The following is a 25,409-nucleotide window of genomic DNA, read 5'->3' as shown; positions in this document are numbered from 1 at the left end:
GAGGGGCTGGTGTCTGGCGGTGGGCATTGGCTGTGCGAAGTGTTCCACGGGCACTATGTCATTCTGGCCCGGGTAGGCCTGGTGGTGTTTCCATTCCACTCTGGTATGGGCGCCGCCATCTTGCCTCTGGTCATGTGACTTAGCTGCCCCAGTCCTGGCATGTCACATGCTCTCTCTGACCTATCACGATTCTGCACTGGGTACTTAAGGGAGTTCAGAGATTCCCATAGTTGCCAGTGCGTGTTTCACAGCGTAGCTGTGAGAGAGTCTGTGTGCCTTGAATTATCTGTCTGTTTGAGTGCTTCCTGTGCTCCTGCTGGATTCCAGCTTCCAAGTAGCCTGCACCGCTCTGCCTGCTTCCAGTTTCCTGCCAGAACCATCGTGCACCTGCTATTTACCCTTTCCCTGCCAGAGGACCTGTGTATACAGTTAACCCTGAACCTGCCCTGTCTCCATTTACCTAGCTCTCTGATTCCACTCTGAGCCATCACAGTTCTACTCTCCACTTAATTCCATCAGCTGTTACCATTCTAATTACTCCATAGCCCCTCTGGATTTTACCTCACCAGTATCAATCAGTAACTGTTATCCTGTCTGCAGCCCTGCAGTTATCATTTGGATTACAAATATTTTTATTTCTGCCACTACCTGGACATTACCTACACATATTACAATACAGCCTCTAGTCATCACCTTCCTCGTTATACTCTGGACTTTATTTTATCTGTATACATGTCTGCAACTTCACCTATTAAAAAACCCACTTTCCAATTTAAATCCATTCAGGTGTCTGCTCCTATTTCCACCCCGGGTCCACAACAAACTTAGGTCCTAACAGTTTGCACTGGCCCAATGGATTCGGCCACGGGACAGGAGTCCGGAATGGATTTAATTCAGACCATAGCAAGCCGGTTGGAAAACCTGGAAACTACACAACACCAAATGGCTCAGTTCTTTCAAGAAATGGTTAAACGTCAAGATATCATGCAAACTACTTTGACTACTTCAAATGTTATAGTGGTTACACCTGCTCCTCAGTCTGATAATATAGGTTACAGAGCATCTCCTCGCTTGCCCCTACCTATGCCAAGTAAATTTGACGGCAGTCCTAAGTTATGCCGCGGATTCCTTAATCAGTGTGATGTGCATTTTACCTTGCAGCCAGATAATTTTCCTTCCGCTAAAACTAAAGTGGCCTATATCGTGTCATTATTGACTGGCTCAGCTTTGGATTGGGCTTCTCCACTCTGGGAGCGTGCATATCCTCTGCTGGACAATTATACTAAATTTCTAACATCTTTCAGGAGGATTTTTGATGAGCCAGGAAGAACAGTTTTGGCCTCATATAGTATTATGACTTTAAAACAGGGAACCCGTCCTGTTAGCCAATATGTTGTACAGTTTCAGATTTTGGCATCAGAGCTCAAATGGAATGAAGAAGCCCTCACCTCAGCTTTTTGGCACAGACTTTCTGATTGGTTAAAAAATGATCTGGTCTCCCGCGAACTTCCAACTAATTTAAACGATATGATTTCTCTGCAATAAAATTGACCTACGCTTTAGAGAACACCAGGCTGAGAAGCATAGAACTGACCGTTACAAGCCTTCCCCACTACCCAATCCTACCCGCCTGCCTCCTTCTCCTACAGATGAAGAGCCCATGCAGGTGAATCATACCCATCTCTCCAAAGAGGAACGACAGAGAAGAATATTAAAAAATCTCTGCCTATATTGTGGAGATTCAGGTCATCTGCTGGCCTCCTGTTCCCGTAAGCCGGGAAATGCCCGTTCCTAACTGGTCCTGGGGACATCAAGTTAGGGGTAATAAGTCAGTCCCCAAAATCTAAAGATTCTGTTTTGATCTTAGCCTTAGATCACAAGCCTAAACCTGTTTTTGTCACTGCTCTGTTAGATTCTGGAGCAGCAGGAAACTTCGTGACCTCCAGTTTTGTTAACAAGCTACAATTTCCTTGTACATCTCTTGATCATTCTTTCTCCCTGACCTCTGTAGATGGACGACCTCTGTTAAATGGAACTGTCTCTAAGGAGACTCAGCCAGTCTTGGTTCGTATTGGAGCACTCCATTCTGAACATCTTAAGTTCTTAGTGATACCCAAGGCTACCCATGAAGTTATTCTAGGATTACCATAGTTATGTCAGCACAATCCCAGGATTGACTGGTGCACTATGCAGGTTCTCTCATGGAGTACAAGTTGTCAGGAATCTTGTCTTCCCAAAGTACGACCGGTGAGGAAAATAGCATCATCAGTACTTCCAGCAATTCCTAAAGAATACCAAACCTTTGCTGATGTCTTTTCTGAAAAACAACCTAATGTTTTACCTCCTCACAGAAAATGGGACTGCCCAATTGATCTACTGCCAGACAAGATGCCTCCTCGTGGTCATACTTATCCCTTATCCCTGCCAGAGACCAAAGCCATGTCAGAGTATATCCAAGAGAATCTGGAGAAAGGATTAATTCAACCTTCCACTTCTCCTGCTGGAGCAGGTTTCTTTTTTGTTGCTAAAAAAGATGGGGGGTTAAGACCATGTATAGACTACAGAGGCCTTAATGATATTACAGTTAAGAACAGATATCCACTTCCATTGATTACAGAATTATTTGATAGAGTCAAAGGATCTATCATATTCTCTAAGTTAGACTTACGAGGGGCCTACAATCTTATCCGTATTCGTGCAGGAGATGAGTGGAAGACTGCTTTCAATACAAGAGATGGACACTTCGAATATCTTGTCATGCCCTTAAGGTTGTGCAACGCACCTGCTGTTTTCCAAGGTTTCGTCAATGAAATTTTCAGAGATCTGTTATAGGTTTCCGTAGTTGTCTATCTAAATTACATTTTCTCTTCATCCCTAGAGGAACACCACAAACATGTAAAAGAAGTCCTGTCCCGCCTGAGAAAGAACCATCTCTACTGTAAATTAGAAAAATGTGTCTTCAGCGTTCCTAGTGTACCATTCCTTGGCTATATCATCTCTGGTTCCAGTCTAGAAATGGATCCTAAAAAAGTTCAAGCGATTTTGGACTGGTCTCGACCTCAGACAATGAAGACTGTTCAGAGACTTCTCGAATTCGCCAATTATTATAGATGTTTCATCAAGGGATTTTCATCTTTAGTGGCTCCCATTACAGCTTTAACCCGCAAAAATGCCAACCCTGATCTGTGGCCTCCTGAGGCAGAAACAGCATTTCAACTTCTAAAGCAGGCTTTCATAACAGCTCCAGTCTTAAGACAACCTGACTTGGATAGACCCTTCCTGTTAGAAGTGGATGCATCTTCAGAGGCAGTGGGAGCTGTCCTCTCCCAACGATTTGAGGACAATCGAATCCATCCATGCGGGTTTTTTTCTAAGAAATTCTCTCCAGCTGAAAGGAACCATGCCATAGGAGAACAAGAACTTTTAGCCGTTAAATTGACATTAAAGGAATGGCGATACCTTTTGGAAGGGGCTAAATTCCCCTTTACCGTCTTCACGGATCATAGGAATCTTCTGTTCTTGAAAAATATCCAGTGTGTGAGTCCTCGTATGGCCCGGTGGGCAATATTTTTCTCTCCAATTTACTTTGACTTTCCACTCAGGAGCTCTCAACCAAAAGGCTGATGCCTTGTCAAGATTCTGCGTAGTACTCCAGTGTTAGAGTCGAAAGTATTTGCTGCAATACAACTACAACCTCCTACTGGGAAAACTTTTGTGGCCCCAGAGTTAAGGAAGCAGCTACTTACATGGGCTCACTCTTCACGGTTCACAAGTCACTCTGGCATTCAGAAAACACTGGAGTTCCTAAGAAGATCTTATTGGTGGCCATCAATGAAAGTTGACGTAGTGGAGTTCATTTCTTCCTGTACCCTATGTGTACAGCACAAGTCTCCTTGTCAATCCCCAGCTGAACTTTTACCTCTGCCCATTCCATCTCGTCCGTGGACACACCTCTCTATGGATTTTATAACAGATTTACCAAATTCTGATGGCCATACCACCATCTGGGTCGTGATAGACCGATTTTCAAAGATGGTTCACTATGTACCCTCTGAAGAAATTACCTTCTGCATCGGATCTGGCTCATCTTTTTGTTCAACATATATTTAGTCTCCATGGACTTCCTACCGAATTGTCTCGGATCGGGTGTTCAATTTGTAGCGAAGTTTTGGAGAGCACTTTGTTCTGTTTTACAAGTGAAATTGAATTTCTCTACGGCTTATCACCCACAAAATAATGGATCTACTGAAAGAGTAAATCAGGATCTCAAGACCTTTTTAAGAATTTTCATGTCTTCCTCCCAAAATAATTGGTCTGAATTTCTTCCTTGGGCTGAGTTTGCACACAATGCTTCTTACCATTCCTCCACAAATCAAACTCCATTCCTTATTGTGTATGGTCTTCACCCTCGAGTCCCTGAATTTAGGAGTCTGCCTGTCTTTGAAGTACCGGCTGTGGATGACACTGTACGGAAGTTTGCCTCAATATGGGCCCAAGTACGCACAAATTTGGAAAAGACCTCTTCACGTTACAAAATTCAGGCAGACAGGAAGCGAAGGAAAGTGCCTCAAATGCAAATTGGGGATCAAGTTTGGCTATCTACCCATAACTTGTGCCTCAGAGTTCCATCAATGAAGGTCGCTGCACAATTCATTGGACCCTTTTCCATTACTGAGGTAATTAATCCAGTTTCTTACTATCTCCAACTTCCTTCCTACCTAAGAATCCTTAATTCTTTCCACATATCCCTACTCAAGCCCTTGATTCTCAACAAGTTCCTCAAAGTCCTTCCAGTTCCTCCCCGTGTCCAAACTGAGAGAGGTGTGGAGTTTGAAGTATTCCAAGTCTTGGATTCCCGTGTCCGAAGGGGTCAGTTGCAATATCTTCTGGATTGGAGAGGCTATGGCCCGGATGAACGCTGCTGGACTAATGCCCAAGACATTTGTGCTCCTACACTCATCAGGAAGTTTCACTCTGCCCATCCAGAGAAGCCTGGTAAGTGTCCTGAGGCCACCCGTAGGGAGGGGGGTACTGTCACGACCAGGGTTTCCCGGCATAGGGGACGACTGGTATTATCTGTGAGAGTGCTGTGGCGTGGTCCTTCTGGCGGAGGGGCTGGTGTCTGGCGGTGGGCATTGGCTGTGCGAAGTGTTCCACGGGCACTATGTCATTCTGGCCCGGGTAGGCCTGGTGGTGTTTCCGTTCCACTCTGGTATGGACGCCGCCATCTTGCCTCTGGTCATGTGACTTAGCTGCCCCAGTCCTGGCATGTCACATGCTCTCTCTGACCTATCACGATTCTGCACTGGGTACTTAAGGGAGTTCAGAGATTCCCATAGTTGCCAGTGCGTGTTTCACAGCGTAGCTGTGAGTCTGTGTGCCTTGAATTATCTGTCTGTTTGAGTGCTTCCTGTGCTCCTGCTGGATTCCAGCTTCCAAGTAGCCTGCACCGCTCTGCCTGCTTCCAGTTTCCTGCCAGAACCATCGTGCACCTGCTATTTACCCTTTCCCTATCAGAGGACCTGTGTATACAGTTAACCCTGAACCTGCCCTGTCTCCATTTACCTAGCTCTCTGATTCCACTCTGAGCCATCACAGTTCTACTCTCCACTTAATTCCATCAGCTGTTACCATTCTAATTACTCCATAGCCCCTCTGGATTTTACCTCACCAGTATCAATCAGTAACTGTTATCCTGTCTGCAGCCCTGCAGTTATCATTTGGATTACAAATATTTTTATTTCTGCCACTACCTGGACATTACCTACACATATTACAATACAGCCTCTAGTCATCACCTTCCTCGTTATACTCTGGACTTTATTTTATCTGTATACATGTCTGCAACTTCACCTATTAAAAAACCCACTTTCCAATTTAAATCCATTCAGGTGTCTGCTCCTATTTCCACCCCGGGTCCACAACAAACTTAGGTCCTAACAGTTTGCACTGGCCCAATGGATTCGGCCACGGGACAGGAGTCCGGAATGGATTTAATTCAGACCATAGCAAGCCGGTTGGAAAACCTGGAAACTACACAACACCAAATGGCTCAGTTCTTTCAAGAAATGGTTAAACGTCAAGATATCATGCAAACTACTTTGACTACTTCAAATGTTATAGTGGTTACACCTGCTCCTCAGTCTGATAATATAGGTTACAGAGCATCTCCTCGCTTGCCCCTACCTATGCCAAGTAAATTTGACGGCAGTCCTAAGTTATGCCGCGGATTCCTTAATCAGTGTGATGTGCATTTTACCTTGCAGCCAGATAATTTTCCTTCCGCTAAAACTAAAGTGGCCTATATCGTGTCATTATTGACTGGCTCAGCTTTGGATTGGGCTTCTCCACTCTGGGAGCGTGCATATCCTCTGCTGGACAATTATACTAAATTTCTAACATCTTTCAGGAGGATTTTTGATGAGCCAGGAAGAACAGTTTTGGCCTCATATAGTATTATGACTTTAAAACAGGGAACCCGTCCTGTTAGCCAATATGTTGTACAGTTTCAGATTTTGGCATCAGAGCTCAAATGGAATGAAGAAGCCCTCACCTCAGCTTTTTGGCACAGACTTTCTGATTGGTTAAAAAATGATCTGGTCTCCCGCGAACTTCCAACTAATTTAAACGATATGATTTCTCTGCAATAAAATTGACCTACGCTTTAGAGAACACCAGGCTGAGAAGCATAGAACTGACCGTTACAAGCCTTCCCCACTACCCAATCCTACCCGCCTGCCTCCTTCTCCTACAGATGAAGAGCCCATGCAGGTGAATCATACCCATCTCTCCAAAGAGGAACGACAGAGAAGAATATTAAAAAATCTCTGCCTATATTGTGGAGATTCAGGTCATCTGCTGGCCTCCTGTTCCCGTAAGCCGGGAAATGCCCGTTCCTAACTGGTCCTGGGGACATCAAGTTAGGGGTAATAAGTCAGTCCCCAAAATCTAAAGATTCTGTTTTGATCTTAGCCTTAGATCACAAGCCTAAACCTGTTTTTGTCACTGCTCTGTTAGATTCTGGAGCAGCAGGAAACTTCGTGACCTCCAGTTTTGTTAACAAGCTACAATTTCCTTGTACATCTCTTGATCATTCTTTCTCCCTGACCTCTGTAGATGGACGACCTCTGTTAAATGGAACTGTCTCTAAGGAGACTCAGCCAGTCTTGGTTCGTATTGGAGCACTCCATTCTGAACATCTTAAGTTCTTAGTGATACCCAAGGCTACCCATGAAGTTATTCTAGGATTACCATAGTTATGTCAGCACAATCCCAGGATTGACTGGTGCACTATGCAGGTTCTCTCATGGAGTACAAGTTGTCAGGAATCTTGTCTTCCCAAAGTACGACCGGTGAGGAAAATAGCATCATCAGTACTTCCAGCAATTCCTAAAGAATACCAAACCTTTGCTGATGTCTTTTCTGAAAAACAACCTAATGTTTTACCTCCTCACAGAAAATGGGACTGCCCAATTGATCTACTGCCAGACAAGATGCCTCCTCGTGGTCATACTTATCCCTTATCCCTGCCAGAGACCAAAGCCATGTCAGAGTATATCCAAGAGAATCTGGAGAAAGGATTAATTCAACCTTCCACTTCTCCTGCTGGAGCAGGTTTCTTTTTTGTTGCTAAAAAAGATGGGGGGTTAAGACCATGTATAGACTACAGAGGCCTTAATGATATTACAGTTAAGAACAGATATCCACTTCCATTGATTACAGAATTATTTGATAGAGTCAAAGGATCTATCATATTCTCTAAGTTAGACTTACGAGGGGCCTACAATCTTATCCGTATTCGTGCAGGAGATGAGTGGAAGACTGCTTTCAATACAAGAGATGGACACTTCGAATATCTTGTCATGCCCTTAAGGTTGTGCAACGCACCTGCTGTTTTCCAAGGTTTCGTCAATGAAATTTTCAGAGATCTGTTATAGGTTTCCGTAGTTGTCTATCTAAATTACATTTTCTCTTCATCCCTAGAGGAACACCACAAACATGTAAAAGAAGTCCTGTCCCGCCTGAGAAAGAACCATCTCTACTGTAAATTAGAAAAATGTGTCTTCAGCGTTCCTAGTGTACCATTCCTTGGCTATATCATCTCTGGTTCCAGTCTAGAAATGGATCCTAAAAAAGTTCAAGCGATTTTGGACTGGTCTCGACCTCAGACAATGAAGACTGTTCAGAGACTTCTCGAATTCGCCAATTATTATAGATGTTTCATCAAGGGATTTTCATCTTTAGTGGCTCCCATTACAGCTTTAACCCGCAAAAATGCCAACCCTGATCTGTGGCCTCCTGAGGCAGAAACAGCCTTTCAACTTCTAAAGCAGGCTTTCATAACAGCTCCAGTCTTAAGACAACCTGACTTGGATAGACCCTTCCTGTTAGAAGTGGATGCATCTTCAGAGGCAGTGGGAGCTGTCCTCTCCCAACGATTTGAGGACAATCGAATCCATCCATGCGGGTTCTTTTCTAAGAAATTCTCTCCAGCTGAAAGGAACCATGCCATAGGAGAACAAGAACTTTTAGCCGTTAAATTGACATTAAAGGAATGGCGATACCTTTTGGAAGGGGCTAAATTCCCCTTTACCGTCTTCACGGATCATAGGAATCTTCTGTTCTTGAAAAATATCCAGTGTGTGAGTCCTCGTATGGCCCGGTGGGCAATATTTTTCTCTCCAATTTACTTTGACTTTCCACTCAGGAGCTCTCAACCAAAAGGCTGATGCCTTGTCAAGATTCTGCGTAGTACTCCAGTGTTAGAGTCGAAAGTATTTGCTGCAATACAACTACAACCTCCTACTGGGAAAACTTTTGTGGCCCCAGAGTTAAGGAAGCAGCTACTTACATGGGCTCACTCTTCACGGTTCACAAGTCACTCTGGCATTCAGAAAACACTGGAGTTCCTAAGAAGATCTTATTGGTGGCCATCAATGAAAGTTGACGTAGTGGAGTTCATTTCTTCCTGTACCCTATGTGTACAGCACAAGTCTCCTTGTCAATCCCCAGCTGAACTTTTACCTCTGCCCATTCCATCTCGTCCGTGGACACACCTCTCTATGGATTTTATAACAGATTTACCAAATTCTGATGGCCATACCACCATCTGGGTCGTGATAGACCGATTTTCAAAGATGGTTCACTATGTACCCTCTGAAGAAATTACCTTCTGCATCGGATCTGGCTCATCTTTTTGTTCAACATATATTTAGTCTCCATGGACTTCCTACCGAATTGTCTCGGATCGGGTGTTCAATTTGTAGCGAAGTTTTGGAGAGCACTTTGTTCTGTTTTACAAGTGAAATTGAATTTCTCTACGGCTTATCACCCACAAAATAATGGATCTACTGAAAGAGTAAATCAGGATCTCAAGACCTTTTTAAGAATTTTCATGTCTTCCTCCCAAAATAATTGGTCTGAATTTCTTCCTTGGGCTGAGTTTGCACACAATGCTTCTTACCATTCCTCCACAAATCAAACTCCATTCCTTATTGTGTATGGTCTTCACCCTCGAGTCCCTGAATTTAGGAGTCTGCCTGTCTTTGAAGTACCGGCTGTGGATGACACTGTACGGAAGTTTGCCTCAATATGGGCCCAAGTACGCACAAATTTGGAAAAGACCTCTTCACGTTACAAAATTCAGGCAGACAGGAAGCGAAGGAAAGTGCCTCAAATGCAAATTGGGGATCAAGTTTGGCTATCTACCCATAACTTGTGCCTCAGAGTTCCATCAATGAAGGTCGCTGCACAATTCATTGGACCCTTTTCCATTACTGAGGTAATTAATCCAGTTTCTTACTGTCTCCAACTTCCTTCCTACCTAAGAATCCTTAATTCTTTCCACATATCCCTACTCAAGCCCTTGATTCTCAACAAGTTCCTCAAAGTCCTTCCAGTTCCTCCCCGTGTCCAAACTGAGAGAGGTGTGGAGTTTGAAGTATTCCAAGTCTTGGATTCCCGTGTCCGAAGGGGTCAGTTGCAATATCTTCTGGATTGGAGAGGCTATGGCCCGGATGAACGCTGCTGGACTAATGCCCAAGACATTTGTGCTCCTACACTCATCAGGAAGTTTCACTCTGCCCATCCAGAGAAGCCTGGTAAGTGTCCTGAGGCCACCCGTAGGGACGGGGGTACTGTCACGACCAGGGTTTCCCGGCATAGGGGACGACTGGTATTATCTGTGAGAGTGCTGTGGCGTGGTCCTTCTGGCGGAGGGGCTGGTGTCTGGCGGTGGGCATTGGCTGTGCGAAGTGTTCCACGGGCACTATGTCATTCTGGCCCGGGTAGGCCTGGTGGTGTTTCCGTTCCACTCTGGTATGGGCGCCGCCATCTTGCCTCTGGTCATGTGACTTAGCTGCCCCAGTCCTGGCATGTCACATGCTCTCTCTGACCTATCACGATTCTGCACTGGGTACTTAAGGGAGTTCAGAGATTCCCATAGTTGCCAGTGCGTGTTTCACAGCGTAGCTGTGAGTCTGTGTGCCTTGAATTATCTGTCTGTTTGAGTGCTTCCTGTGCTCCTGCTGGATTCCAGCTTCCAAGTAGCCTGCACCGCTCTGCCTGCTTCCAGTTTCCTGCCAGAACCATCGTGCACCTGCTATTTACCCTTTCCCTATCAGAGGACCTGTGTATACAGTTAACCCTGAACCTGCCCTGTCTCCATTTACCTAGCTCTCTGATTCCACTCTGAGCCATCACAGTTCTACTCTCCACTTAATTCCATCAGCTGTTACCATTCTAATTACTCCATAGCCCCTCTGGATTTTACCTCACCAGTATCAATCAGCAACTGTTATCCTGTCTGCAGCCCTGCAGTTATCATTTGGATTACAAATATTTTTATTTCTGCCACTACCTGGACATTACCTATACATATTACAATACAGCCTCTAGTCATCACCTTCCTCGTTATACTCTGGACTTTATTTTATCTGTATACATGTCTGCAACTTCACCTATTAAAAAACCCACTTTCCAATTTAAATCCATTCAGGTGTCTGCTCCTATTTCCACCCTGGGTCCACAACAAACTCAGGGCCTGATTCAGAACTTAACGCGATTTGCGCTCGCTCGTTCAGAAAAAGGGGCCAGCTATTTAAATTGAGCACTTGCTCTTTGCGGTCTGTTGATGCCTCTATGTCTGAGCGAGCGAATGAAACATGCGCTCGCTATTTTGTAAAGACGCACCTTTGCCGTTCGCATCATACGTCATCTCCGCTATTTATTAGATTAATCGAGTACATCGAAAGGCGTCTGAACTGCTCGCAGTGCTTGTGGTTGGATTTTCCTACCGCAGTCATGCGAACAGTTCAGGCTAAGAGACAACCAAGTGGCGTGGCCGATGACGCTGCTTTGTTAATTATGCACACCCTTAAAACGCCCGTTTTGACACGCCTGCGTTCGGATCACCACTCCCCGTTTTCAAGCACATTCCCGTTACCACCCACAAACGTCTCATCCTGTCACTCAAATTAGCAGGCACTCGCTATTTTGAGAACACACGATTTCCGACCGCACTGACTGGTTGGCGCATGCGCATTACGACCCATATGCATGCGCAGATGTGCGAATATCGCTCGGAGCAAACGAGCGGACGCTTACGAGCGGCTCTGAATCAGGCCCTCAGGTCCTAACACCCTGGTTTTGTTCTTTAAATTATTGCCATTTCAAATCTGTGGCTAACATGCCAAAAACTCACAGGGCCAGCAACTTGCATGATATTACATTTACCCCATGGTCTTTTCACCTCAGTGGCGTTTCTATAATGGGAGCAGGGTGTGCGGTGCAGGGGGGCCCACCCAGGGCTGCCGACAGCTCAGTCGAGCCGAGGTACAAGAAGGGGATGTGACCAACTTGGATGGTGTGGTCAGACCCCCTCCTCACAAGAAAAAAAGCAGTAACAAGTTTGCGGCCACATAGGTGGGCGCCGGTGTCCAGGGTGCAATCGCTCCCCGCCGCGCGTAACGCATGGAAAGAGAGGACTGAGGCAGCAGCCTCTCTCCCTAGCCCAGCGTGACAGCAGCATGTGGGCTGGAGAGAGAGGCTGCTGCAGCCGGTCCTCTCTCTCCTTGCCCAAGGTAAAGTACCGGTGGTGGGAGGTGGGGATTTGGGTTGCAGGACTTCCAACAAGCCCTGGTAAATATTAACCTCTTCCCTGCTCGGCAGCCTTGGTTATATTCAGTGTGACACAGATTCCGGTAGATACATATTGTACAGCCCAAGGAATCAATTGCAGGAATGTACAAATGTACTTACTTTATGACTGGATTCTCCATCCAAACTAGCTGTTGTAACAAAGCACGTCCCATCCTCCCTGCTCGACGAAAGTAGTATCATATCACATGGAAAAACCTCATCCTCTTTCACCATTACAATGTCCCCAACCTGTAGAGGAAGGCAATAACTTATAATGAATACGAACAATAGGTGTGCGTCGTCTTTACTGTGATGCAGGCCAGTAATATTATTTTTTTATATAGGATTATATAATATACTGTTTCATAGACATACGTAGTGCATTTTAACTGGCCCATCCATTTCAAACAACAATATCAGGGGGTATGTGCAACTTTCAGGATATTTTGTTTTGTTTATTAATTAAATCAGACCACAGTAGCTAAAGCTGCACTACCACCAAAGTGCTTTGTCCCAGTAGCACTAGCAGGAGCCACAAGGTCTGCGACATACAGTACAGCCATTTTCCCAGAGCTGTGAAGGCTCTGTAATACAAAACAGGCAAATTAACTTTGCTAATCACTTTAAATGGCAATAGGAGGAGAGGGGAAGACCAATCACAAACAGCATAGTAGTACAGGAGACAGGGAGACTATATATGGCTTGGCCTGGTGCCGAAATATTATATTGTGTTGACAAAATACGGCTCAGTGTTTTCATTACAAGACATCCTGGAGTGCCACTGTGTTTTTTTATTATTATTTTCCTTTTCCATTTGTGAGAAGGTAATTGGAAGGCACCGGACGCAAGTTGTTCAGAATAGGGAATGCCGCCATTGCAGACAGAATATAGGTAATTTTATTTATATATATATATATATATATATATATATATATATATATATAGCGCAAGTGTCCCACATAAGTACTACACTGCAGGTTATTACTCACTCTCAGTTTCCGACTTTGCTTTTGGACAAGTTTGCCATGTTGGATGACATGGACAGAATACTGGTTCATCCCATTGTCAGCTTTGTGCCTTAGCCAGTCTTCATAGCCCTATGAAATGATGGTAAATAATGCAAATCACAAGATAAAAAGCAAGCACGGTTCTATAAGCTTGTTCACTTAAAGCAGTGAGAGCGGAAGATGTAAAATGCTGCATGTATTAGTTACCTGTTTAATTGCCGTCACAGTGATGACAAAGAAGAGTGGCAGACCACTGGTTACTGGACTGGTCGGTGTATCAATGATAAGCTACAAAACACAACAAATACACTCAATACATAATATGGATATATCCATGATCACAATTATTTATTGCCCAGATTTTCGTGCAGGTCTTAGCAACACATAATCATGTAAAGAAAACACCACTGATTTCAATAGAAGAATAAGCAAACTACTCTATGGGGTCAATCCTATTAAGTGCGACTTGTGTCCTGTGCAAATCAATTACAAACTCACATTAATTTTTCAGAGGTGAAAATATTTATTTTACGGTAAAAATGTCGGGACACAGTGCAGAACCTCTGGTACAGCTCTCGCCAGTGGCGTAACTTCATCCCAGGTGCCCGAAGGCAAGATAAATGTTGGTGCCCCCCCAAATTAAAATTAACCGCCCCCCCAGCACCTATGACAGCCCTAGCTGCCGCCGCCCCCCTATGCAGTTCCCCCAGTAGTGGTCCCCATGTGCAATGCCCTCTGTAGAGGTCCCCCTATGCAGTGCCCGCCTATGTAGTGCCCCCAGCAATGGTCCCCTATGCAGTGCCCCCGGTAGTAAGGGCCCTTGTAGTGCCCCCAGTAGTAATGCTCCCTGCAGTGCCCCAGTAGTAATGCCCCTTGAAGTGCCCCCAGTAGTAAGGGCTCCTTGAAGTGCCCCCAGTAGTAAGGGCCGTGCAGTGCCCCCAGTAGTTCTCCCAGTAGTAAGGGCCCTGCAGTGCCCCCAGTAATGCCCCCAGTAGTAAGCCACCTGTAGTGACCCCAGTAGTGTGCCCCCAGTAGTAAGCCCCCTATAGTGACCCCAGTAATGCCCCCTGTAGGCCCCCAGTAGTAAGCCCCATGTAGTGACCCCAGTAATGCCCCCTGTAGTAAGCCCCCTGTAGGCCACCAGTAGTAAGCCCCCTATAGTGACAACCGTAATGCCCCCTGTAGTGAGGCCCCCAGTAATGCCCCCTGTAGTAAGCCCCCTGTAGGCCACCAGTAGTAAGCCCCCTCTAGTGACAACCGTAATGCCCCCTGTAGTAAGGCCCCCAGTAATGCCCCCTGTAGTAAGCCCCCTGTAGGCCCCCAGTAGTAAGCCCCCTGTAGTGACCCCAGTAATGCCCCTGTAGTGACCCCAGTAATGCCCCCTGTAAGCCACCAGTAGTAAGCCCCCTATAGTGACAACCGTAATACCCCCTGTAGTAAGGCCCCCAGTAATGCCCCCTGTAGTAAGCCCCCTGTAGGCCACCAGTAGTAAGCCCCCTATAGTGACAACCGTAATGCCCCCTGTAGTAAGGCCCACAGTAATGCCTCCTGTAGGCCCCCAGTAGTAAGCCCCCTGCAGTGCCCCCAGTAATTCCCCCAGTAGTAAGCCCCCTGTAATGCCCCCAGTAGTAAGCCCCCTGTAGTGACCCCAGTAATGCTCCCTGTAGGCCCCCAGTAGTAAGCCCCATGTAGTGATCCCAGTAATACCCCCTGTAGTAAGCACCCTGTAGGCCCCCAGTAGTAAGCCCCCTGTAGTGACCCCTGTAGTAAGCCCCCTGTAGTGACCCTAGTAATGCCCCCTGTAGTGACCCCAGTAATGCCCCCTGTAGGCCCCCAGTAGTATGCCCGCTATAGTGACAACCGTAATGCCCCCTGTAGGCCCCCAGTAATGCCCCCTGTAGACCACCAGTAGTAAGCCCCCTATAGTGACAACTGTAATGCCCCCTGTAGTAAGGCACCCAGTAATGCCCCCTGTAGGCCCCCAGTAGTAAGCCCCCTGCAGTGCCCCCAGTAGTGTGCCCCCAGTAGTAAGCCCCCAGTAGTGACCCCAGTAATGCCCCCTGTAGGCCCCATGTAGTGACTCCAGTAAAGCACCCTGTAGTAAGCCCCCTGTAGGCTCCCTGTAGTGACCCCAGTAATGCCCCTGTAGTAAGCCCCCTGTAGTGACCCCAATAATGCCCCCTGTAGTAAGCCCCCTGTAGGCCACCAGTAGTAAGCCCCCTATAGTAACAACCGTAATGCCCCCTGTAGTAAGGCCCCCAGTAATGCCCCCTGTAGTGACCCCAGTAATGCCTCCTGTAGTGACCCCAGTAGTGTGCCCCCAGTAGTAAGCCCCTTGTAGTGCTCCCAGTAATGCCCCCTGTAGGCCCCCAGTAGTAAGCCCCATGTAGTGACCCCGGTAATGCCCCCTGTAGTAAGCCCCTTGTAGGCCCCCAGTAGTAAGCCCCCTGTAGTGACCCCTGTAGTAAGCCCCCTGTAGTGACCCCAGTAATGCCCCCTGTAGTGACCCCAGTAATGCCCCCTGTAGGCCCCCAGTAGTATGCCCGCTATAGTGACAACCGTAATGCCCCCTGTAGTAAGGCCCCTGTAGGCCCCCAGTAATGCCCCCTGTAGACCACCAGTAGTAAGCCCCCTATAGTGACAACTGTAATGCCCCCTGTAGTAAGGCCCCCTGTAGGCCCCCAGTAGTAAGCCCCCTGCAGTGCCCCCAGTAGTGTGCCCCCAGTAGTAAGCCCCCCTGTAGTGACCCCAGTAATGCCCCCTGTAGGCCCCCAGTAGTAAGCCCCATGTAGTGACCCCAGTAATGCACCCTGTAGTAAGCCCCCTGTAGTGACCCCAATAATGCCCCCTGTAGGCCACCAGTAGTAAGCCCCCTATAGTGACAACCGTAATGCCCCCTGTAGTAATGCCCCCTGTAGTAAGGCCCCCAGTAATGCCCCCTGTAGTGACCCCAGTAGTAAGCCCCCTGTAGTGCTCCCAGTAATGCCCCCTGTAGGCCCCCAGTAGTAAGCCCCATGTAGTGACCCCGGTAATGCCCCCTGTAGTAAGCCCCCTGTAGGCCCCCAGTAGTAAGCCCCCTGTAGTGACTCCAGTAATGTCCCCTGTAGCAAGCCCCCTGTAGTGACCCCAGTAATGCTCCCTGTAGTAAGCCCCCTGTAGGCCCCCAGTAGTATGCCCCCTATAGTGACAACTGTAATGCCCCCTGTAGTAAGGTCCCTGTAGGCCCCCAGTAATACCCCCTGTAGGCTTCCAGTAGTAAGCCCCCAGTAGTAACAACCATAATGCCCCCTGTAGGCCCCCAGTAGCGAGCACCCTGTGCGCGCGCGCGCGCACACACACACACACACACACACAAAAAATAAAGAGAAAATATTTACCTTAATCCGTCCGCCCCGGCGCCCGCTCCTCGGGACTATGGGAGTGACGTCATGACGTCAATTCCATAGTGCATTGCGGGTCCCGGAAGCCGGAGCTCAGGAGTGAGCTTCGGCTGCCACTGGGGGGGGGGTGAGGGAAGGAAGAAGGAGCGAGCGCCCGCTGGTAACACACTCAGTAGGTGCCCGGCAAATGGAGGGTGCAGGGAGCACCCCCTGCACTGCCCGTAGTTATGCGACTGGAGTTGGAGCGCCAATCAGCGGCGCTCCTTCTCCATGCAGTGCCCGGAACGGCCGGTGGACATTGGAGCCAGGTGCCCCCTTCAGGGCTGGCGCCCGGCGGCAAATGACTCCATTGTCTCCGGGAGTTCCGCCACTGCCTCTCGCAATGACTAATCGTGAACTTGGAGGGATTTAAATAGCATAAGTTTGCCAATGAAGGCATGTCACTTTCCAGGTGAACTTCTCTATACAGCTCAATAAGGGGTTAAATTATGTGAGACAGGTATGTGGAGGTGTAAATGATGTGGATAGGTATATGAAGGCGTAAATGATGTGGGACAGGTGTGTGGAGGTGTAAATGATGTGAGACAGGTATGTTGAGGTGTAAATGATGTGGGACAGGTATGTTGAGGTGTAAATGGTGTGGGACAGGTATGTGGAGGTGTAAATGATGTGGGACAGGTATATTGAGGTGTAAATGATGTGGGACAGGTATGTGGAGGTGTAAATGATGTGGGACAGGTATGTGAAGGTGTAAATGATGTGGGACAGGTATGTTGAGGTGTAAATGATGTGGGACAGGTATGTGGAGGTGTAAATGATGTGGGATAGGTATGTGAAGATGTAAATGATGTGGGAAAGGTATGTGGAGGTGTAAATTATGTGGGACAGGTACGTGGAGGTGTAAATGATATGCGACAGGTACGTGGAGGTGTAAATAATATGCGACAGGTATGTGGAGGTGTCAATGATGTGGAACAGGTACGTGGAGGTGTCAATGATGTGGAACAGGTATCTAGAGGTGTCAATGATGTGGAACAGGTATGTGAAGGTGTAAATGATGTGGGATAGGTATGTGGAGGTGTAAATTATGTGATATAGGTATGTGGCGGTGTAAATGATATGCGACAGGAATGTGGAGGTGTAAATGATATGCGACAGGTATGTGGAGGTGTAAATGATATGCGACAGGTATGTGGAGGTGTCAATGATGTGGAACAGGTACGTGGAGGTGTCAATGATGTGGAACAGGTATCTAGAGGTGTCAATGATGTGAAACAGGTATGTGAAGGTGTAAATGATGTGGGATAGGTATGTGGAGGTGTAAATGATGTGGGACAGGTATGTGGAGGTGTAAATGATGTGGGACAGGTATGTGGAGGTGTAAATGATGTAGGACAGGTATGTTGAGGTGTAAATTATGTGGGACAGGTATGTTGAGGTGTCAATGATGTGGAACAGGTATGTGAAGGTGTAAATGATGTGGGATAGGTATGTGGAGGTGTAAATGATGTGGGGCAGGTATGTGGACGTGTAAATGATGTGGGACAGGCATGAGGAGGTGTTGTATTGTCTGGAGATGGGGTTTTGAACTTGCAGATGAGAGTTAAAAGTGTTTATTCTAACTTTTTATAAACTTGTTGGAAAGTTGATAAAAAAAAACCACGTAATTGCTATAATTTTTCCACTATTAATAAAAAGTGCAAGAATCAGCCATTTGCCACAATTTAAAAATCTCCAGTACTTTCCTTATGGCAACTAACAGCCTTCTATTTGGTCCTGCTATCTCAGCTGTCAGTTTTTTGTAGTCCACAATGGTTTCCCTACTTTTTCATGCACTTCTCCCAGTTTGCATTTGTAGAAAAGTGGCGCAACCTTGCTGCCATGACCACAAATTACAATTTCCTAATGGATCCCACATTTCTCGTGTGCAAGCTTTCATGCAATGTAGAGATGTGCCCTGCTACAGTTTTGCGGTGTACGCAGCAAATCGCGCCATGGCGTGTGTCCACAAGCGGATAAGTGCACTGCTTTTGCACACGCGTTTGCACATGCGCTGCCATAGAAATGCACGCGCCGCCATAGGAATGCATAGTGCGATCACAGTGTGTGCCATAGCGTAGCGTATGCTGCTGCGGGTAATCGCATGATGTGATGCATGAGCACGTTTGTAGCATGATCGGCAAAGATGTAGCAGGACGCATCAGTATATGGGTTTCATGAAACAAACTCGCTTTCGCAAACTCACTCCTAATTGGATTGAGGGGTCTGGTATGAAAGATTGACAGTAAAAAGGTCAACACCAAAAGGTCGACTGGTTCTTAATTCCAGGGTCAATAGGTCGACATGGTCATTAGGTTGACCATCATTCTGTAGACATGTATTTAGGTTGACAGGATTAAATATAAAGTAATATAACTGAAATGATCTTGGGTGCACTGACACTTTAATAGCAGCAACCTAGTAATCAAAAGGTTATACCCAAATAAACCTATAAATAATAGCAAATCTAAAAAGGTGATAACTGGGATGCGCTCGTGCCACACAATTCATATAATAGAAAAAACAGAAATACTTCCCTTAGCCAAGCAAGCAGTTAGTCTCGATTGCCAGATGATATTTCTCATGAGAGATGTAATTCATTCCAAGCAAGACAAAAGCATTGCGGAGGGCATAGTGTAATATGTCAACAAATAATTTATTACTCCAAAGATCAAATATAAAACAGGTGCAAAGTATATAACACACATAAACAAAGGTACAATGTGGTAATGAAATGGGGAATTACCAGATGTCCCTCAAATAAAGGCCTGTAGATCTTGAAAGGTGGAGGTCTCTGGAAAACCTCATATAGGGTCCTTTTCCTAGGGCTTCTCCTGATATCTCCTATTCTGAGTAGTCTAAATGTCAGCACTGACCCTAAACTTAACCCTAGCCCTTAAGGTGCGTATCCAGTACAAGATCCCGGGACGACGACGTGATTACGACATCGTAATCGCGCCGTTATCTCCCTAGGGGTGCAGCGCCTACACTGAACGATTGATTGTTCAGAGTAGGCACATCAATCATCCCCGAACATGGGCAACCTGATAACGTCATCAGGTTGACCAGCATGTTCGGGTGATGGTAGATGTCAAAAACGACCAGGAGGCTCGCTCATTGCTGGTCTTTTTTCACATTTAAATGCCCAATTACTGAGCAATTGCACGATTATGATGTCGTAATCGTGCAATCGCTCAGTAAGGTCGTGTAGTGGATACGCACCTTAAGGAGTATATTTACTGAAGTGCAGGTTTTTAGAAGTGGAGATGTTGCCCATAGCAACCAGATTCTAGCTATTATCTCCTAGTAGGTGATAGATAAATGATAAATAGAGTCTGATTGGTTGCTATGGGCAATAACTCCACTTCTAAAAACCCAAACTTTAGTAAATATACATCTAAAAATCATGAAAAAACCCAGACGTTGCCATTTTAGTGTCGATCTTTTGAATGTGTTGACCACTTAACCATGTCAACCTACATACATGTCTACAAAATGATGGTCGACCTAATGACTATGTCAACCTTTTGACTGTCGACAATTAGAATGTAGACCTTTTTAGTGTCAACCAATCGACCGGATACCAGATTGAACCTTAAGTCATACATGCCTACCCTCCCGGTTTTCGCGGGAGGCTCCCGATTTTTCGGGTAACCCCCCGCACCCCCGGAAGGGTAGGCATTTCTCCCGCATTCTGCCCACTTCCTAGTGAAGTGGGCAGAATGAGGAGAATACCCGCGGCGATCGCGGGTCTCCGTGAAGGGGGCGGGGCTTAAGCCGTGATTCTGCATCAATCACAGCATTTGGCCCCGCCCCCCATGTAAATTGTACCCAATCGCGGCAATTTTACCACGAGGGGGTGGGGCTTAATGACGCGAATCATCAAGCCCCGCCCCCGTCAGCTCCCTGCTGCTTCTCTTACCCGGGCTTCTCCCGGGAAGAGAGTATTAAAGGTAGGCAACTATGCCTTAAGTCAGATTGATCCGGACTTCAGTGACCCACTGGACATTTATTGGACTTATTTCTCTCAGCCTTGGAAAACACATGCAGCTTTAGAGGACACCTTCAGTACTTGTGCTTCAACACAATGCTTTATGTGCTGGATGCCAGAAGATTTACCATCATTGGTAAAGTTCTGCTGCTAAAATGACATTGCACCTTGAGAACGAGAGCAAGTCCTAATTACCATACTTCTTCACTAGGAGCGGATCCACGTGGACAATTATAGTGTCATTTAAATGCATTTAGCCTTTTTACTACTTTTGAGCACCTTTCATGCTTATTCAGAGCAATATATTAATCTTTATGTATTAAACATTATATATTTTTTATTTCATTGTCCATCAATGTTTTTGATATAATTTTATGTGTACCTACAGCGCAGGTGTTCAATATATTGTCTTAAGTAAAAAATGCCGGTGTAAAATCTAATGTCCAATTGTTTTACCTACGGTAGTAGAAATAAATGACATTTAAATAGTGGTTCAATCACAGGTATAATGTACAGTAAGTCCATAAAAAAATAAAATAAAACATGAATTGGGTAATAAATGCAAGTACAGATGATATCTGTGTTCTTAATGCCGTAATGTGATAAGGTAGCAGGTATCTCTAAATCGAATAAACTGACAATACTCCAGTCTTATCCTAAAAAAAAATGCTTTTCCAATAGCTATCGCTGTATGACTTGAGCAACATAATAATTATAACCAATTTTCTTCTGACAAACAGTTATCCTGATTTCCTGATGAAATAATAACTTTGTGTTTGAAAAGCACAAATAATTCCAGTTTCTTCACAATGATAAAAACGGTTTATGCCAAAAGCTATGAATGGATTGGGTACTTGGTGCCAGTGCTCAGGATCCCGGCAGTCAGAACCCAGACACTGGCATCCTGACAGGCTTATGATACTGACACTTGCAGGTAAGTATCCTAATCCTACCCCTAAACCTCCCCCCCACAGCCTAAACCTAACCACCCCCACCCCGAATCTAACCCCCCCTCCGCAGACTACCCTAACCCTCCCCCCCACAGCCTAAACCTAACCACTCCCACCCGCAGCCTGAATCTTACCCTGCCCCCTTCCGCAGCCTGCCCTAACCCTCCCCCTAACTTACTGTCGGGATGCTGGTGCTGGGATTCTGAGCAGCGGCATCCCGACCACCGGGATATGAACTACATCCTATCTGAATTTATGCACATCGCACAGTGTTTCTTCTTACAACGTTCCCTAATCACATACTGGGGTTCACTGATAGAACCATGAGAACAACCTCATCCATGAATAAACAAAATAAATAAATAGTAATTTTTTTATATTTGTTTTTTTTGCACACTCATTCTTGAGCATGAAAAAATTGCATATCTAGCACATACTGTACTGTAACACACCTGAACCATCAACGTAAAAACAAACAAAAAAACAATACATAATACCTTCTACAGGTATCTAAGCAACAAAGTCTCAAAACAGTAGACAACTTACTCAAACAACATTCGTTTAGGAAAATAAACTAATAAGAAATAAGACCTAATAACATGAAAACATGGCATTGCTCTGCCAATTCTGCTGAAGCTTGTCACTTTTTAAAAGCATTCATGTTTTGTTTTGTTGTTTTTTTAAAGACAAAATATAATAAAACAAATCATCAATGTTAACACATGGGTCACATAATAATATGATATTTAAAAAACTAAGAACGTTATTGTTCCTATTTCACACCTCAGTTCCTCACTAGGTTTCTTTTTGACTCAATTATTTATGTATTGCTCTGGAAGCACATACATTTAGGAAGAACATTTAGTTGCATTCACAGAGCCACAGATGAGAGACTAAGGGGTATATTTACTAAAGTGTGAGTTTTTAGAAGTGAAGTTGTTGCCCATAGCAACCAATCAGATTCTAGATATTATCTTCTAGAAGATGCTAGATAAATAAGTAGAAACTGATTGGTTGCTATGGGCCACATCTCCACATCTAAAAACCCTCACTTTAGTAAATATACCCCTGTGTGTCAATAACTATGTTGCTAGTTAGAAATTTTTTAGTAAATATACCCCTAAGAGTAGATTTGCTAAAGCTTCTGAAAATGAACAGTTGTAGTCTTGCCCATATCAACCAGATTATAGCTATCATTTTCTAGGATGCAGTAGAGAAATATTTAGAATCTGGTTGCCATTGGTAACACCATGGCAACCAGAAGTATATTTACACTTTTCTCATACTCCTACTCTACTACCTCTCCTCTTGATCCTATAACCTCACAAATCAGTAAAGCTATGTCTCCTGTATTCATCCCAACCCTAACTAAAATCTGTAATCTCTCTCTCTCTTCTGGCATCTTTCTATCACTGTTCAAGCATGCAGTGATTACATTTTGAAAAAAAAAAAAATTCTGACCCCAACACACTCTCAAATTAAAGTCCCATCTCCCAGCTCCCATGCCCCTCCAAGTTACTTGAGAGACTTGTCTACACCCGCCTCACACACTTTCTTAACTCATACAATTTATTGGACCCACTTCAGTCCGGCTTTTGTTCCCAGCACTCCACATAGACAGCACTGACTAAGGTAGTAAATGATCTGGTCACTGCCAAGGCTAAAGGCCATTACTCACTTCTAATTCTTCTAGATCTCTCTGCCGCTTTTGACACTGTTGACCACTCTCTTCTCATACAAACACTACAATCCCTAGGTCTTAAGGATACAGCCCTTAGGGGTTCTGCTATTCTCAATCTATACCACCTCTCTTGGCTGAGGAAGCCGCTGACGGTGCATACTAGGTGGAGAAACACGTTACACATGGTAACTTGACGGTGGAAGCGGTAAAGTAGTATTGACAATTGTCATAGCGCTATTGCACTCACTTGGAGAGAGGACTGCATGGTTACAACAGGCTCCCTTGATATCTGCAGAATTTACAATTAAACAGCAGCAGAGAGCATTGAACAAATGTGGTGAACTAAATGGGATTACCAATAGCTGCTTGTCATAGCATGCATGATTTTGAATAGTAACATTACTCTATAAGCGCTTATTAGTCACTTCAAAACCGCACTAACCATTTAGAGAAGCATGAACTGCATGATACATATATTTTATTTTTGGACGATACAAATTGACTAATTGTTGCCTATAGAAAGCAACTTTGCTATTCTGCTTTAGGGATACTAATCAGTTCCAAAAGGAATATTGCTAGTTGTTGGCTCTAACAAACATTTCCTACCAAACTGCGGAATACCAAGGTGCTCATTGGGATATATGTTGTTCTTGGTTGCTGCTATTAGGATAAGGGTTTCCATATATGTCCACAGAATTGGAATAGAGTTTACTACTTATATGGATCATTGTACTTTTTAAGTGAGAAATTGTATTATTTTTATGTATTTATATTGAGGGCACAATTGTATGTTGATATATGAATTCGTTTTTTTTATAATTAATAGATCTGAATTGAATCCCTATAAATAAACAATGCTGATGATACCATGGGTTAGCTTTCTACGATCTCAGTCTAGATTATTTGTACTGCATGCTAGTAAAATATATTTCACTAACATTTGCAAGGACTTTCTGATTGCTAAATCAAAGCGTCTTTAGGCAATCATAACTATGAGCCACCTTTGACACAGTCAATTTCCTTCTTGCCTGAAGGTCAAGCCTTTTGTCTAAATGACACTGCCCTATATTGGTTACCTATACATGATGGTGTTCTTCAAACAGCAAAAAACTTATATAAACCAGAGGTGAGCGAAAACAGAATAAACTCGAACTTTGGGGTTCAGAGTCGAACAGAGTCCAGGCTCGGATCACTTTGGGATTCCAAGTAGCACTGGGTCCTAACTCTGGTCTTCTCACCAAGTTCAGAACTCGGATCTAAAAACCAGATCTCACATACAATATTTTGGATTGCATTTTTGTCCCTACCTCGTGATTTTACATGCTGTGAGGTTAAAATGTACTGAAAATGACGTGCTTTCATGCCTATAGTAATATTAACATCAATAACATTCAAGTTACATGATTTTAGCTGTTTTTATAATTTATTAAGGAAATTCAAAACAGTAACCGAACCAATACACTTGAGGGTGGTTTAACCAAAACTTTTGAGGGTGGTTTTGCTAAAACTAAATCACGGGGGTCAGCGTACATCTATAATTAAAATTTAATAATCTGGTTGGTGAGCAAAAGTAACTTGACTATATTCTCTTCTAGACAATGTAGAACCATTTTTAGCAATTAGTGACAAGCCATATTGACTGCACAATTCACGTGGGATTCAAATGCTGAATCAATAGATAATATACATTTTAGATGTTTAATGACCTTTAGTGACTCAAGACCATTGTCTTTATGTAATGTTACAGTACAAATAGCAATGAGTCAGCTTCCATCGTATAGGCACTTTCCTTAGCATGAAATTGTCTCTATGATTGTAATAAAGGAATAAGGCACAGACGGTCTCACAGGGACTCTGGACAGTATTAATAGAATCAACGTACATGACATTGAAGAAAAAAAATATATAATCTGTCCAAAACTGACATCACCCCTTGGAATACACTGGGTAACTGCAAAGTGCAATGTAGTGTCCATTCTCACATTTTTCTTTAACATAACTTTGTAAGAATAAACACCTGCACTGGCTGTGAAATCTGGAATGGGTATAAAATGCTGGCAGTCAGGATGCCTCCTGTCAAAATACAGACAGCGGAATCCTGACAGGGTTTGGGTAAGTATACTAACCCTCCCTCCTTCTCCCCCTAACCCTCCATTCTTGTAGCCTAACCCTAACTCTCCCCACCCCCTATCCCCAACACTCCTCGTTAGTGCCTAAACCTAA

The 25,409-nt window shown here is 44.8% G+C and overlaps 1 protein-coding gene across 7 annotated transcripts in view; it reads right to left on the bottom strand.

The window, feature by feature from the left end:
• The window catches only part of ATP11A (ATPase phospholipid transporting 11A), a 246,323-nt gene that overhangs the window by 98,724 nt on the left and 122,190 nt on the right, over positions 1–25,409 (bottom strand). For all 7 annotated transcript variants that reach the window (XR_015872874.1, XM_088458516.1, XM_088458480.1 and 4 more), the window contains exons 4-6: positions 13,353–13,433; positions 13,128–13,235; positions 12,259–12,387 (exon numbers count right to left, since the gene is read on the bottom strand). Coding sequence is in view for 6 of the 7 variants with exons in the window: in XM_088458516.1 (XP_088314642.1) it covers positions 12,259–12,387; positions 13,128–13,235; positions 13,353–13,433 (318 nt within the window). In the remaining variant the exon portion in view is untranslated. The remainder of the gene's footprint in view (positions 1–12,258; positions 12,388–13,127; positions 13,236–13,352; positions 13,434–25,409) is intronic.

This window comes from Taudactylus pleione, unplaced genomic scaffold, assembly GCF_031769625.1.
Source record: "Taudactylus pleione unplaced genomic scaffold, aTauple2 ptg000041l, whole genome shotgun sequence".
NCBI classification, from domain to species: domain Eukaryota; kingdom Metazoa; phylum Chordata; class Amphibia; order Anura; family Myobatrachidae; genus Taudactylus; species Taudactylus pleione.
This window is presented reverse-complemented; position numbering and strand designations above follow the sequence as displayed.